At 40.4% G+C, this 17,165-nt stretch overlaps 1 protein-coding gene across 5 annotated transcripts in view; it reads left to right on the plus strand.

The window, feature by feature from the left end:
* The first annotated feature begins 21 nt into the window (after positions 1–21).
* The window catches only part of NSUN6 (NOP2/Sun RNA methyltransferase family member 6), a 43,743-nt gene continuing 26,599 nt past the window's right edge, over positions 22–17,165 (plus strand). For 3 of the 5 annotated variants that reach the window (XM_025210090.1, XM_025210094.1, XM_025210093.1), the window contains exons 1-4: positions 3,144–5,502; positions 7,649–7,804; positions 9,912–9,991; positions 10,952–11,061. In XM_025210090.1, the coding sequence (XP_025065875.1) occupies positions 5,428–5,502; positions 7,649–7,804; positions 9,912–9,991; positions 10,952–11,061 (421 nt within the window). In that variant the 5' untranslated portion in view covers positions 3,144–5,427. Of the gene's footprint in view, positions 1,094–3,143; positions 5,503–7,648; positions 7,805–9,911; positions 9,992–10,951; positions 11,062–17,165 lie in introns of those variants that run through there. The other 2 variants (XM_025210091.1, XM_014522278.2) reach the window with 2 other exon arrangements.

Below are 17,165 nucleotides of genomic sequence, written 5' to 3' on the forward strand. Positions count from 1 at the left end.
GGCCGCCAGCGGGGGGCCGGGCGGTGGGAGGGGTCCCCGCCTTTCCCCGTGGGTTTGCCCGGGGCAGCATTAGGGCTGCGCACTGACGTCATCCCACAGCCCAGTCACCCGCTTCCGAGAGAGCTGGGCGCGTGTGACGTCACCCGCGCCCTGCCGCCCCTTCCAAGGAAAGCTGCAGAGAAACCAGCTGTGGAGCTGCTGCAGGTTGGCGGCTTGGGGGGGCTCTAGCTGGACGGTTTTATCTTGCAATAATATTTTGCACAGTGCCTGGTTTGAATTCATTGAGGCACTAGCCCCCTGTCTGTAATATAGCAAAGTGTAGTAGGTGTTGGAGGATCCAAAGGTTTTTGAAGTACACTTGGGTATTTTTCTTTCAAAGCAAAGTCTCTGGCAGGCCTGCTCAAGGGAAGCTGTACAGCATGCCTACCCCGCACCCTTTCTCTGGTCTTCAGCGTGCAAATTCAAGGTGTCATCCGGAAGCACTCCTTGTTTCTTTCATGGTTGCCTCATAGAAATATGAGTGCCATTTGCTGACTGAAGATGATGCTAAATATGGAACCCAGTGCAACAAAGCAGCTCTTTTTCTCTCATTAAGTGTTGCTAGGTTAAGACATGAGCTAGTCCTCCCTCACGGAGCACTGACAAAACAGGCTGTCACTTACAAAAGCTCATGCTTTTCTGAACAAATTAGTTTTTAAGGTGCTATAGTCCCTTCTGCCCAACCCTCACATAGCAGGGGTGCTCAGCCCCAGGCCTGCAAGCAGATCTGGCCACCAGTGTCATGTCATCCAACCTGTGGAAGACCTGTGGGCTATGGCTCTGGATGCTAGATTGGCTAAAGGATGGTGTGGGGCCCTACAGCTGGATCCCTGCCAGGCAGGGGTGGAGTCAGCACAGGGCCACTGGGGCCTGATCTGGCCTGTGCACTTGCCCCATGCTCTGCCCAGGCTCGAAAGGGGGAGTTATAGAGAGGTGCTGCCAGACTGTCACCTTTCCAAACCCAAAGCTGTAACTGTGTCCAGAAAACAGCCTCCTTTTCCACTTACTTTCCTAATGTACAGGGCACAGACATCCTTTACAAAACTTCCCAAAGGTACATTTTTCTGTGGTACAGTTACTGATTGATAGTGATGTCTAGTACATTGAAAATGTTAAACTTGAAGTACAGGTTTGAAAGGCAATACTATTGGGACTTGAATTAAATCTCATTAGCATTAGAGGGTGCAGTTCCTCCCCTTCTTTCATTTGAGGCCAAGCTTAATGGTTTCCTTTAACTTTTACTTCATAAAAGTTCAGCCTTTGCCGTAAACGAAAGTACAGATTGCTGCCTAAAACAAACTTATACAAGCCATATGTGGGTGAAAGGGTTTCCATTAGCTATGATTTTGGGAAAATTCTGTGTGTATCAGGAGGACAGTGCAGGAAATGCTACACTATAGTATAACAAAGTAGAACAAAATAAAAAGATAAAGTAAAAAGGGGAGCTGGAACATGTGGACACAAGTATATGTGCATATGGCTTGACATAGATATGGGGGTAGACAGAGAAAGTCTTTGTTGGAGCAACAAAGTGTATAGGAAACACATTTTGGAATAATATGATGGATCAGAGGTGAGCAGGTACGCAATTGTGGATCAGATTCATTTGGAGAAGCCAAGTCAGTTTTGGGCAAGTTTAACAGAGATGAACTTGCTGCAGGGACTTAAGAAAAATCACCTAAAGAAGGAAAATTAAAAAATATTCAAACTAGAAAGCCTAGTAAAGGTAAGATAAGTTTTCTACTTCATTTGTAACCCACAGAGACTCAGAAAGGAGAGGTCAAATTGCTTCAGCTTAGATAGCATAGAAAGCCTTTAAGAATAACTCTGTCTAATATGTCTGATGGAGAATGTTTAATCTGGTTGGTGATATTTCCAAGTATTTAGAGTGGCAAGTTCAGTTTGTAAAGCAAGAAAAAATAGGCAAGTATGCCAAACTTAAGGGAAGCAGTTCAGTGAACTACTTGAACTGTGAAAAAAAAATTGGCCATAAGAAGAAGCATCAAGTATGAGGTTGATTAGAAGAAAGTATCACAAGCATCTAGTAGCATTGGAGCAACAATAAGTGCTGGCATTGTTCCCCTGCCACAAAATTTCCAGGCCCATGGGGAGACCCACAGGCCAGCCACAGCTTTAGAAGATAGCATAGTTACATTCTGGTTATTTCAGGTTGCAGGTTTACTTGTAGGTTTGTGTATATTGCAAGACCTTCTGTAACCCAAAATAGCATAGTTACCTTCAGGATAGAGAAGGAGGGGAAACCATTCGAGTGGTAAATTATACATTGACCATTTGCAGATTTGAAAAAGGCTTACCTCTCTTGCCCCACCTACACTTCAAAGTCCCTTTTAAATTGGGCACCATTGCTAATGCTTATGTTGTGGGGGGCAGTATTGACACACAACACACAAAGGATTTGACAGGATGGTGTGCGGGCCGGGAGTGAGCCGGGCCCTTTTGTGTTTTGCGCGGGCTGTGGCCAGCAGCCCGGGCACGCGGGGTCGGAGAGAACGGGCGGCACGCTAGAATTAGTCACGGACGCGTAATGGTTGATTTAAGATTATTTCACTTACACCGAAGATGGTCGCGGTGCAGGCAGGAAAACTTGCTTGAGTTGCGGTTACAGATAGAAAAGATGAGAGGTGGACTAGAGTTCCTTCCCGTGAACACTCTTCTAGCCCGTCCGGTTGGAGGCTCTAAACCGCGAGCCCGTCGCGCCAACCGAAGAAAGTACTCGAACCAAAGAGCTCTGAATAGACTCACACAAAGTTTGCTAGGCTCCGTGGAACTTGCGCGCAGGGATTCGAAGTGAAGAGCTCTGAATAGACTCACACGAAGTTTGCTAGGCTCCGTGGATCTTTTTGTGCACAGGGAAGAGGGATACGTCGAGGATTGCGCTCGGTGACGGGGAGAGGCTAGAGGCTGGGCAGCCCCCGGTTGCCGCCTTTAAAAGCGCTGGGTCCAATAGGCTCCGCAGCGCTTAGAGATCTTCTTAGTGGCGAACAAAGCAAACCCCTAGCCTCCCCGTAGGAATAATTTAGAACTAGCCAATGGTGGGGCACAAATTTGAATACAAATGGCGGGAACTCCTTGCAACGTGCATTTCTGTGCTGCAACAAAGAAATGCACCCTGCAAAGAAAGCTTCAAATTGGCGGGAAAATAATTCAGTGGTGCCAAAGCACACACAAAACAAAAATCACAACTTTGGGTTGTGACAGTTGGGTCAAAAGATTTTGACAAGATCCACAATGCACTTGACAATTTAGCACATACAGTCTCTTGGGATGGTGGAACAGTGTAGTTGAATGCTGGGGGTAAGTCAACTATTTACCTTGGCAGAATAGTGGTGTTGGTGTATTCCATTCCTTACAACCATTAATAGAACAGCAGTCAGCGAGAATGTAAATTGTGTCCCAACATCCATCATGTTTTGGTGCGATTCAAGCAAGTCTCTTGTATGGGGGTTCCTGAAGAGAAAAAAAAAAGTTTGGCCATTGAATTTTTGGAGAAACCCTATAATATTAAGTTCACCTCTTTGCCAGGAAAAGTTAGAGGACAGCCTCTGGTTAAGTGATAAGACTAATATAAGGACCTAGCAGAAAATTTGTAAAGAGAGGTCCTAGTATTATTTTATATTCTACATTCTGAAGAAAGATAAATAAAAATGCTGACAGGATTATTACATAGTACACGACTGAATTCATTTATCCCCCAGTATCTTTTAAAAGGGTGTCAGGGGGACAGGATTTCCACTAAAATTGAAAGCACAAGTATAGAAGCTGAGGAGGCTTCAACTAATTGGTCAGCTAGCACAGCAAGATGGGTAGAGTTGCTCTCCACTTGCAAGTTCTACAAGGAGAGAAGATATTTGAAAATCAGGAACACATCATACATATTCATCAGGAAGTCTTCATGCTCTAAGTGGCGTTCAATGGCTAAGTGCGTGTGATCGTTACCTAAATATGACTTCTACACCATTGCTTTTATATACAACCTAGTACTAGCATTTCAACTATTCCACCCCATCTTTATTTTGGGGGAGACAGAATAGCCTGCCCCAATTATCCAAGAGAAAAATAAGGCTGTTAGGGAAAAGCAGGAGTTTTCTGGCCTAGTTGTTATTCACCTAATGTACTGGTGAAGGCCAGGCAAAGCTCTCAAGGAGAAGGGGGTCTGAAGGTGTCCAACATCAAAATTGGAATCAGGAATATTGGATTGGAATTAGCTGAAATAAGGATATACCAGGACCCAAAGCAAGATCAGGAACCAAAGCCAGAACAGGAGTAGCCCAGAGTCAAACCAGAACCGGGAACCAAAGCCAGAGTCAGGATATGCTAGGAGTCGCAATCAAAACCAGAGAGCCAGTAAAAGAAAGCCAGAAACATAAAGAGATCAGGAGTAAGTACCTCGGTCTTCTTGGACAGGAATGCAGTGAGCTAGGCCTGGCTTATAAGGGCTAGAGCTGGTGGGGGGAGAGGCGGGGGTTGGTTGCCTGTGGCCTCAGGCTTTTGGCTGCCCTGATTATCTCATTTGGACCAGCTGAGCCCAGGGGACTCTTCTGGGCTTGCCTGTTTACCAGGTACCTCAGGGGATGAATTCCCTTTAACTTCTGATTAGGAAGGCTGGGTTCTGATGTGGCCTCATTACAGTGGCAAGGAATGGAAAACTCCAAAGAATTGGGAATAAAGTATTCTAGATATATAGGAATCTATTTGGGTCTTTATGTATATTTATTTGAATTGACAAGGCATTTAAAATTATAACCAGACAGAAACAAATATTGCATAATATTGATATCTTAGTCACTTTACTAATCCTCTGGCCACTGCCACCAAATTACAATATTTATCTTTGTACATTGAATAAAAATATATACATGAAGTGAAAGCTTTGTTGTTTTTAAATTGTTAGTCTCCTTTTGGTGAGGTGTGATTCATACATGGAGTAGTGAGATTGTTAGAATTAAGGTTTTGTCTCCATTGCAATTACTAATTAAGTTAATTAATCCATATTAAAATATCATTAGAAGTTGTGCTATAGACATATCCTTAGGTATATATGCAATTTTAAACAACAGTAAAATTGTAATGTTCTAGCCAGTACCACTAGAACAACCAGTAAGACTTCTACAAAGTTATGTTAGATTTTTAATGCCTTTCTGCAACTCCATTCACTAAAATTACTGTTTTGCCTGAAAATACACTAATATTGGTTATTATGAAAAGATATCTTTTTTCTTATGGTATTGTACACAATGCATTATTTGCAGCTCCAGCATTTTTAATATATTTATGAATGTTGTCAATTAAGCGTGTTCATCCAACAAAACCTTAAAGTGTGTTTTATTGCAGTTGTTCACTGTGAAGATTATAGCTCTATAAAGGAAAATGTCTTTTTTCCCAAAAATATTATTGCTGCCTGAAGTTGAAGGATACCTCAACAATGTATTTAGAAATCAGGAGGTAGGTTCAAGAAGTAACTGTTAATAATTAACCTGCACAACCTTAGATTTGCCTTTTCCTGACTGAACATTGAACTATTCAGCCATCAGCATTCTTCTAACTTCGTTTATTTGTGCGCAGTTACTGAAAAATGCCTCTCAAAATAAAGTAGCATGTATTTAATATTCAGGCATAGGGAGATCTTCGTAACCTAAGGCTCTGCTTTTGTAATGAGTCCCATCTGCTGCCAGGACTGGGAATCATGGCCCAGGATTATTAATTTAATCTAGAAGCTATGAAATATCCAGTTGTCAAAAGTACAACCATTTATATATGTACATTTTTAGACTTTTTAAAATGATGGTAAATTAATATTGAAGTGCTATCAACTACAGTTAGCCATCAGACTTAAATGGAAAATTAATTGTGGTGTTTCAGTGATCAGATAAATTTGTATTAGCAATAATGATATTTAGAAATGCAGAAGCTCAGCAACTACTTATGTATTTCAAATATTTATACAGCATAAATGCTTCATTTATAGCCTTTTTCTGATCATGGCGTGTAAGGTTAATTTTTTTTTAAAGACAGCTTGTAAAGAAAAAACAGACTTTAAAAATTTTATTTCTGGCCTTTCTAACGTTTTTTCAAAAATATTCCTTCCATCCCAACCTGTTAGAAATACCAGGACTCTAATATGATGCTTCCTACTTTTTCTTGAGATGCTTTGGAGGGCCTGCGAAAGTTAATTGGAAGTTCTCAGGCTTTAAGGGCTAGGAATATTGAACCAAAAAAAAAAAAAGAGAATTGGAGAGGTTTTTTTAGCAGTCTGTACAAGTTTTCCTCAGATTGGCACGTACCAACGAAGTGGATTCTGAGATGCCATAATCCTACTTCTGTGGTCATCCATAAATTCTTCCAGGAAATTGTCCTTCTTTCTTCCCCATCCCCACCAAATACAAAATAAAATTGGGTAAATTATACTTGAATTTCTTATGGGAATACAGGCAGAAACAACAAGCTTTGTGTCCTCCTCAATCCATCAGACCAGCTCACCACATCTTCAAGTTTAAGTCCATATTTGTCTCTCTTGAGCCTCTGTATAGTCAAATCAGTCCTCCATTTAATAGGGTGATATTAATGCCATGAACAGGCATTCATTTCTAGGAGTAGACACTTCTGAGAAATTTCCACTGCTAGAAATCTTTCTGGAGAGGCAGTGTACAGGAGGTCAGCCTGCGCCTCCTCTCTGTACCTCATGGGGAGCAGTGGAGCCCTGGGGAAAGACTCTCTGTGCCTTCCCCTGCCAACCCTCAGGGGAATAGGGAGGGAGAAGCTCTTCAGGCTTGTTCCCAGAGCCCCTTCCCCAAGCCAGGCAGCCCTCAGTTTGGGAAAGAGGCAAAGCCCCTTTTCCTCCCCCCACCAACCTCCAGTCCCCAGTCTGGGGAGTGGGCGAGGTGCAGTGAGCAGCTGCTCCTCCACTCTGCCCCCAGTGTTCAAGAGCAGAAAAGAGGGAGCAGTGGAGGCAAACCCATTGCCTACAGTCACCCCAGCATGGGGAAGGCACAGAAAGTCTGGGGAGCAGTAGGTGTCTGCTTCTCCCCTCTCCTCCCAGCCCCCTGAAGGAGTCAAGTGGCAGGGAATAACAGAGGCAATCTTTCTTGCAAGAGAGTCTTGCACAAGAGAGAGCTTGTTGAAAGAGGAAGATCTTTCTCCTAGAAAGCCTGTCTGCCTACAGAGTGTATCTCTACTCTTTCTGGAAAGATCCAGTTCTCTTATAAATAAAGCATTTTTCTTGCAGGTGAAACTTGATGAAAGCCTCTTTGCTTGTGGTTTTTATCAGGAGAGTGGCCATTCTTGTAGTAGAAATATAATACCTACACCTAAATTAACAGATTTGTTCTGCCATGTATTCTGCTGCAAGTTCAAATACTCTTGCTCAGTAAGACTGGTCTGTTGAGGGAACAAAATCAGTCCTTAAGTCTGTGTCTGTGTTTTTCTCTAAAGTTACTGGGGGTTGCAGGTACATTTGAGGGCCTATTACGCAGCATGCATGAGTATGTTCCTTCAGCTCAGCATAATGTTTGCTTTATCATTTTTGTCTACAAATACAATGGTACAATCTATTTTATTATTACTTTAAAATAGTTTTCCCCTCTTCTTTTAGCTTGTAACTGCTTTGGACTCACAGGAAGCAGAGAAAAAGTATGAATGTCTGTTAAGTCATCTGCCTCATCCACCAGCCTTCACAACTGTTAGAGTTAACACTCACTTAACCTCAGTTAAACATGTGAAAAATCTGTTGTTTGAAGAGATCGAAAAGGTTTGTGCAGGTTTATACCCTGGTTTCCAGGATAACTACAAGGATTTATGGGTTTTTAGCAGTTAAATCACATACATGCATGCACGCACGCACGCATTATGGGTGTCTTCTCTTTCCAATGGCAGACAAGGTTCTTTGGATGAATCTGATATTTTTTATTAGACCAACTTAAATGTTTAAGCTGGTCTAATAAAACAGGGGTTGTCAACCAGGGGTATGTGTACCCCTGGGGGTACTTGGGAAGGCCTCGGGGTATGCGGCAGCAGTGAGGAGAAAGGGGTACACTTCTGGTTTCGCCAGCTGTACTTGCCTATCGCTTGCAGCAGGACCTCCACCCTGCTCATTGATTGGCCGGGGGACTCCCTGTTTCATGACTGGCCGCCGGGGGGTGCACCAACCAAAAAAGATTGAAAACTCCTGTAATAAAAAAGATATCAGATTCACTCAAAGAACCTTAGCTGCCTATGTCCTTAGACCAACATGGCTACAACTTGTTCTCTTTCCAATATAATTTAGAGACTAAAATCCCGTTGATAGTGTCAAAGTCCATCAAGTGTAACAGTGGTCAATATCTGATGCATGAAAGGAAGGCACAGTGTACCAGGCCAATTTTGTAGAAGAAAAAAAGACACCTTTTTTCAGAAAGATCTGAAGAATGAAACTAACTTGTAGAAAAATGTGTGTGATTGGATCACAGAGAACCATTACTTCTTGTGAGTTGTAATACCATACCTTCTTTCAAAGATTTTAAATCTATTAATGCAATCCAAGTTCTCTTAGATTATTATTCTTAGTATTTAGCAGCACCTAGAATCCCCAGGATTTGGGGTACCTACGTACTAACGTATAAATACAGAAAGAAGGAACTGTAGTCTAGACCAGTGTTGCTCAATCTCTGGCTTGCAGAGCCATGTCCTGTGACCTGCAGGGTTTCCCCACAGGCCTGAAATTTGGGGTGGAAGTGTGCTGGAAATTAATGCTGCCACTGCTCCCCCACTGCCAGATGACATAACTGTATGCAGGGCCTGGGCTTCAGGGCCTGATCCAGTGCACGGGGTTGGGGCCAAGCAATGGACCACCAACACATGCCAAAATTGGGGCCATGGACCGGATCCCACATCGGGCATCTGGTCCACAGGGCAAAAGGTTGGGTACTGATGGTCTAGATGTCATAGCAGCTATATACTGAAACAAATAGTCTGAGAAGGTATGTGCAAAAGGTGACAGGAAAAAGCTGTTTCTATGGGTTTTTTCCAGGAACCTTGTAGAAAATAGAAAGAACCTGTGGTTTCAAATAGATTGGGTGGTTTCCCACTGATGGTGTAATGTTCAAAAATATTTTGATATATAGTCAATTTAGGAATTTTTTGCTTGCTTTTGTTTATCTAATGACTACCGTTATCTGACAGAGAAAATTTATTGGAAGACCGAAGGTATGAAGAATAGATTGTTTAGAAACGCTAGTATATCTCTGTAATCTTTCTGCACAGATCCAGTTCTTTTATAAATTATTGATGCGACAGGGCATACAAAGAGCTATTGCATGACAGGAGCCCAAACAGTCTGTAATACAAAAGCAGTTGTCAGTACTCCCGTGATTGGGCTGGCATCACAAAAATTTACAGATCTATTTAGAAAGGAGAAACCCCGTAGGAAATGCAGACAGGCTGCTAGTTATGTGAGGTGGAAAAAAAAATAAAGGACCTTCTAAAAGTCTAGGATCAATTCTAAAATGGCAAGCCAGAAGTCAGCTCTTTTGAATATATTTGCACAACTGATTCCCATAGCAGCCAGCATCTTCACAGGTCCTTCTAACTTGAACTCACTATCCACAGAGATGTCAAATAGGGAGGAAGTGCACATGAATACATTAAGTAATATGTTAACATATCTACCTGATGATGGCATAGTACAAGCCTGTTCCCAAAAAGCAGATTTTATGGATATATGAATGCTCATTTCCCAGCTTCTCTCACTTAAAGTGATTGTTCTGCCATTTGTAGGTTTAAAATATGAATAGTCAACTGACTTCTGAATGTAGTATAGTACTTTGTTTAAAACCTACTGGTCTAACAAGTTTTTTTGTTTTTTGTTTTAAATTTAACAGCAGTTTAAAGGTCTTAATGTTCCAATCCTTGAGCATCCAGAACTCCAGGACATTTTACTAATTCCTGTCATTGGACCCAGGTAACGTAATTTTTGAATGACAACCAGTTTGTATTACTGAGTTGCAATGAAGACTTTATTTCTGATCACTTACTATACAGATTACGATACAAGGCCTGCTACTTGTCTTAGACGCCATGCATATTTGATTTTTAAAAGATGCCACACTCATTGGGGGGAGTTCTTTCTCCATCTATGAAAGCAGACTTTTTCATTTATATTTCTATTCCCATGGAATAGTTTTTCTATTGCTTAACTGACATTACTGTTGAGGGCTAGTTTACATTGTCTTCTTAGTAACAACATTTCATAACTATATCCACTCCCCAAACTATGATCTTACTAAGATTGTGTCAAGAGGTCTTGTAATCCAGCTGGACATTAAGTAATTATAGTGTGTACATGCTATGCATTATACTATAGTATTTACTATTTCTCTTTAACATGTACTTCTACTTTGCTTGTTGTCCTCTACTAATATTAAATAATTCTCTACAATATTGTTTCTAAATGTACTATTTATAATTGCTAATAAGCCTGAGCATGCTCTCCCATTAGCAAACTTTTAATAGTTGCTGACAAAAAAGGTTCCTTGCAACCTGTTAAACTGTTTACTGAAGTAAAAACACATTGCATATACTAAATTTTAAAAAATCATTTTTTGTGACGATCTGATTGAATATGAAGTGACTACTAACAGAGAAAAGGGTAGGGATTATTTCTGCATTCATGTATAACTAGATTTTGCATTTGCATGTTGTATTGGTGGCAGCAGCACTTTTTCAAGGAAAGGCGTACTTATTGGTATTATATTTGTGTTTATCAGTACTGAACATATCTTAGAAATGTAATATACAGTATACAGATATACCACCCTGCAATAGAAACAACACTTATGGACTGAAGGGTTGGGGTTTTAAACTTCTGAAATAGACTGACTTTAGTAAGTTTTTGTAAATAAATTATCTTTTATGTCTGCAGGAAGGATCTACAACAGCAGTTATCTGAGGTCATTGTTGGAGCCCAGTGTGGGAGTGCAGTTCTCCGTGGTGCACATGTCTACGTCCCTGGAATCATCTCTGCTTCAAAATGTACGCATGATTATTCCAGTATAGAGAAGGGGAAAAAAAGACATCCATTATTGCTGAAAGTTTATATCTAGTTTACCATGTTTTTGATTGAAACTTAAGGGTTTTTTTCATTTTACAAGACACATAAAATCATGAATATTAGTTCGCTTTAGCTCTGCTTTGAATTTGCTATGTGTTTTAGTGTCTTCCATTTCTAAGTGAAAGAATTAGCGCGCACTAACATATTTCTACATTTTTCCTGTTTTGACTTAATTTTTTAAGGGCACGTTTTTAAAGTGAGAACTAATTTGACAGATCTGAGAAGAATTATAGTTTGCTTTATATCAAAGGTAATACTTCTGTAGATTTTGTTATAAGCTAGAATAGTGACTAGTAAAGTAAATACTTATTTTGGATAATTGTATATTTGGCAGTACTGAGGATTGTCATTTTTCACTCTATACGGAGGAAAATGTGGTGGCATAACAGATAACTCTGGATCATAGGACATTAGGGCCTAAAGGGACCTCATATGGTCATCTATTTCAGCCCACTGCTGAAGGCAGGATCATCCCTGATGAAACCATCCCAGCCAAGTGTCTTTCTAACCTGTTTTTGAAAGTTTCCAAGAATGGAGATTTCACACCTTCTCAAGGTAGCCTGTTCCAATGCGTGACCAGCCTCATAGTCAGAAAGTTCCCCCTAATCTCCAGTCTAAATTTTCCTTGATGAAGCTTGAGTCCATTGCTCCTTATCTTGCCCTCCACTTGTCCTAGACAGTGTTCATAGTTGCAGAGGAAAGGCCATTTCCATCCTCTCTATAATCACTCTTCAGGTATTTGAAGGTTGTTATTTAAATGCCTCTCAGTCTTATCTTATCCAGGCTAAATAATCCTACATCTTTCAGCCTTTCTTTGTACGTCTTGTCTCCCAGGCCCTTCATCATTTTTGTTGCCTTGTGCTAGACTCCTTCCAAACTGTCCACATCCTTCTTAAAGTGTGTGGCCCAGAACTGGACACAGAACTTCAGATGAGGCTTCACTAGCATTGAATAGAGAAGAATCACTTCCCTTGATTTGTAAGCGACACTCCTGTTACTATAACCCAGGATGCTGTTGTCTTTTTTGCAGCATGGCCACACTGTTGGCTCATATGCAGCTTATGGTCCACTGTAACCTAGTGTCCTTCTCTGCAGTACTGCAGCCCAACCAGTTGTTCCCCTGTCTGTATTTGTGCATACAGTTATTCCATCCCAAGTACAAGGCTTTGCTCTTATCCCTGTTGAATCTCATCTCATTGATTGAAGACCATTTTTCCAGTCTATTCAGATAATTCTAGATCCTAGCCCTGCCCTCTGCAGTGCCTTCGATTTCACCCAACGTGGTCATCCACCAATTTGCTAAACATGCATTCAGGTCCATCATCCAAATCATTAGTGAAGATGTTGAGCAATACTGGACCCAGGACAGAACCCTAGGGAACCTCATTTGATACCTCTTCCCAGCTATTGAGCTATTGAGGACTACTTGCTGAATATCGTGATCCAGCCAGTTAGGTATCAGACAGTACTTTCATCTAGTCTGTATTTCCTTGTTAATAGAATATTGTGGGAGACAGTGTCAAAAGCCTTGCTAAAGTCAAGGTATACCATGTTCACTGCTCTCCCCTCATTGACAGGGCCTATCATTTTATTTTAAGAGGAAATCAGATTGGTAAGGCATGGCTTGTTCTTGGTGAGTCCATGCTGACTGTTCCTGATCACCTTGTTCTCCTCTAGGTGCTTCTCAATGGATTCCTTGAGAACCTGCTCTATGATTTTTCCAGGTATCAAGGTCAGGTTGACTGGTCTGTAGTTCCCCAAATCTTTGTACCCATTCTCAAAGATGGGCACTACATTCGCCTTTTTCCAGACATCTGGAACCTTCAGTATCCTTGGGTACATACCATCTGGCCCTGCTGACTTGAAAGCATCTAATTTGTCTAAGTAATCCCTGGCATGTCCTGTGACTACTCTAGGCTGTTTGTCTACTTCCATATCTCTGATGTCAACTGCATTCATCTAGTAGCTGTTCCTATTTGTGAAAACTGAAGTAAAAAAGCATTAAATACTTCAGCCTTCCTGGCATTGTCTGTGAGCAGTTTGCCTCCTGCATTCCATAAGGGGCCCATGGAATCCCTGGTTTTCCTCTTACTTTTGACATACCTATAGAATCCCAGTGTATTGCCTTTTACGTCCCTTGCCAACTGCGTCTCAAATTGTGGCTTCCTAATTTTATCCCTGCATGCACTTATACTTTTTCCTAGTACCGTGACCAAGTTTCCACTTTTTATAGTATTCTTTTTTGAGTTTCAGTTCCTTGAATTGATCATTATCTAGCCAGATTGATCACTTGTTGTACTTCCTATTCTTCTGTTGCATCAGGATAGCTTGGTCCAGTGTCCTTGAGAGCGCCTCCCTAAAGTGCAGCCAACTCTCCTGGATGCTTTTCCCCCTCAGACTTGCCACCCAGGGGATCCCACCCATAGATTCCTGAGTTTGTTAAAGTTTGCTTTTCTTAAATCCAATGTCCTTATTCTGGTCCTATCCATCCTTCCTCCCTTTAGGATCTTGAACTCTGTCATTTTGTAGTCACCATCAGCCAAGTTACCTTCCACCTTTACATTATCAGTCAGTTCCTCCTTGTTTGTGAGCAGGTAGTCGAAAACAGCTTCTCCCCTCACTGGCCTCTATTATCTGAACCAAAAAGTTATCCCCACCGCACTCCAAGAACTTGCTGGACTGTTTGTGCACTGCTGTGTTTCCCTCCCAGCAGATGTCCCGATTATTAAAGCCCCCCATCAGAACTATGTCCTGCAATTTGGAAGCTTCTGCCACTTGTTGAAAGAATGCCTCATCCACCTTCTAGTTTAGAGACCTGTAGCAGATACACATTATGACATTCCCCCTGCTGCTGTCCCCTCTGGCCTTTACCCAGAGGCTTTTAACAGACCTACCTTCCATTTCATACTGTACCTCTGGACATGTATACATCACCCTTATATATAAAGAAACATCTCCTCACTTTTTACCTCTCTGTCTTTCCTGAACAAGCTACACCCATCTATGACCATAATGTGAACTATACCATCACATCTCCATAATCCCAGTTACATCATAATTCTTTGATTGTACTAGGACCTTCAATTCTTCCTGTTCATTCCCTATACTTCTCATATTAGTTTGTAAACATTTGAAGTGTCTAACTGACTGTACTGTCCTCTCCCTACAGACAATGCTAAGATTTCTATTATTGCTTCCCCTTACTAAAGTCTCCAGGCTCTGTACTTACCTCTAGCCTTTTGTCTCCATCCCCCAGTGAACTTTTTTACTCTTTAACACCCACCAGTGTTATCAGGTGTTATCGTCTGATATGCTGGCAAATACAGACCCATTGCCAGGTACAGACATTACACTTTTACCAGTATAAGTGATCGGAAACCAGTCGATACCTGTAACAGAACAGAAGTTTGGCATACATAGACTGATTTAAAAATGGCATAACCCAGTCTAATATTCCCCCACCCACCAAAGGTCAAATGCATGTTCTGTTTGCTAGCCATCTAAACTACACTGCTTGCAGAAAACTGTGCAACTTAGAACGATTCTACCTCAGGCTTTTTGAATGTCTGTACCTAGCTACTGATTCATGATTTCTTAAAATCCTAAAAAATTAGAGGTAAAGCAGAAAAGACTTTTTCCTCTTGAGAAGAAAAAAAGTCTTCTATCTTTTAGAAAATAACAACTCCTACGTTATATACTGGAGAGTGCTTAGTATTCACTTGCATATTGAAACACTTTATAATATTTATGTTTTCTTTAAAGTTCAAATTATGTTTGTCATATAATTTTGGATGATTCACCTTGTTATCATCATGGTAGTGACTGTTGATCTGTTAACTGAAGAGAGATTTGTTAAAAAATGTAAACAAGCAAATTTTAGTCCCAAATTATGAAAGCTATTATGCCTATGCTCAAGCCGATCCCCACTCAAGAAAGCAGATAAATAGATGCTTAACTTAAAACGTGTGCATAAATCACATTGACTCAGACTGCTTTTCTGAATCCAGACTTATGAGGACTCAAATAAATAGCTTCAACATTTTTTTAAACTGCTTTTTGTACAAACACATTACTCAGGAATATGCAAAAATACCTTCTGAGCTAGTGATTCATAATCATTGCTGCTTATTAATAAATAACGTCACATAAAAACAGGGGAAAATATGTTGAATAAGACTTTACAAATATTGCACAAAAAGAGAATGCAATTAGAGGGCATGCTTGAGGCCACATACAGTAAAGCCTTGTACCTAGAAATGGTACTTAGTATAGAAGGTATAATTAGGGGAGGGCGGGGAATAATTTGTGGACCAGTATTTGATCATTAATAAAGTTGCATAGATAAGGAAAGAGCAGTGATCAAAGTTTAGTTTAACAAAAGAAGTTCTTAAATTAGAAGTTAAACTTTCGGCTAATAGGTAGCCAGTGTAACTGCCTGATGGATAAGAAAACACAAATACTGAAAGTACAACATGAATGCTGAAAGTACAACAAAAAATTAAGCATATTTTCCAATTTTAGATTTACAGAGACCAAATAGATGCTAATAACATGGTGTCACATAGTTACACCCCAGGTTCAAATACTGTTATATTTAGTTTAATTAAAAAAAAAATTATTTAACTTTGCATTATTTCAAATTTTTAAGTGCATAATTTTGAATGTTTCTGCGCATAATTCCATGGGGTGTACATAGTGTCTTGGTATTAATAGCAGCCCAAGCAGAAAATTATCTAGTGTAGAAGTGTCTTCTAGATACAGGAATTGGTTGTAAATATAATCTTTTTTAAAAGTTGTAAGAACATTTTTCCATATTACAAGGTTAGCCCCCCAGCATGTCAGTGCAGTTCCTTGACAAAGAGAAGAAGATCCCATTATACAATCTTCAACCTTTCTCAGGAGTTTCAAGTGACTGTACTCATTCCCACTTCCAAAGTTATTTTTACATCTGTAGTTTACTTGGTTTGCCCCTGCCAGCCTCCTCAACTGGCCAGATTTTGTTAGAGCCAATATGACCACAAAATGGGATGAAAATAAAGGACATGTAGGCAGTTTAATTTGTATTAGGGTAATTAATAATAGATTTAAAAAAATTAGAATTAGTAAGGGAGCCACATTTGTGAAACAGGATCTTATTCTCATCCTTTTAGAATGTTAAATAAGGTGCATCCTGTCCAGAAAGACTATTGCCACATCCTGTAAAATACAGCTGCTGATTTGACTTTGCCATAAAAAGATGGCTAAATGATTTGACAGCACAATCATTAGATATACTGCCTGATACAAAGGAAAGAAGAAAATATGAAGAACACAACAGCAGTGGAACTTGTGAGGATCTCCCACTTACGTAGATTTAGACTGTGAGATATATAACCAAGGAAGAACTCACAGTACAGCAGTTTATGGCCATTTGTATCAAAGCATCAGTCAATAAATGGGACTGATGAAAATCCGCTCAATCTCGCTATTGTAAGAACAGACCCCCATTATTACCCCCATTATTACTATTTTGAAAAATTCTGAATCAGTGGAGTTTCAGTAGATCATGTTCCTGGAGAAAATACAAGCACTGAAAGATCAAGCTTAAGAATCATGGATTCTATGAAAATTAGAATAGTAAGAAGTTGGGCCAATCTAGCTTTTGTAGCTTAAACAAAAGGAGATGTTGAAGGTATAATGTGACCTGTTTCTCAGTATGTCTTTGCATCTCCAGTTAGGTAGTCTTCTCCCCATCCTTCCAGTCTACCTCCCCACCTTTAGTCTCTCCAGCCGAACACTAGAGCTTCATTTTTTCAGGTTAAACGTTAGGTAAGTTGTTTGTTTGTTTGTTTTTTCTAAAAAAGGAAATGGAAAAACTTACCAGTGAGTTTATGAAGTAAGCAATAGTAGAGACATTCAAAAGGTGAGCTAAACTGAAATCAGTCTTATCATAGTATAAGAAGCTGGAGTATAAAAGCCACTGAACATCCTGAATTACTTTGGTCACTACTCTCTTTCCCAAAAAAGCCCTCCCAAAAACCTCTCT

Source organism: Alligator sinensis, unplaced genomic scaffold (genome assembly GCF_000455745.1).
Source record: "Alligator sinensis unplaced genomic scaffold, ASM45574v1 scaffold234_1, whole genome shotgun sequence".
Lineage (NCBI taxonomy): Eukaryota > Metazoa > Chordata > Crocodylia > Alligatoridae > Alligator > Alligator sinensis.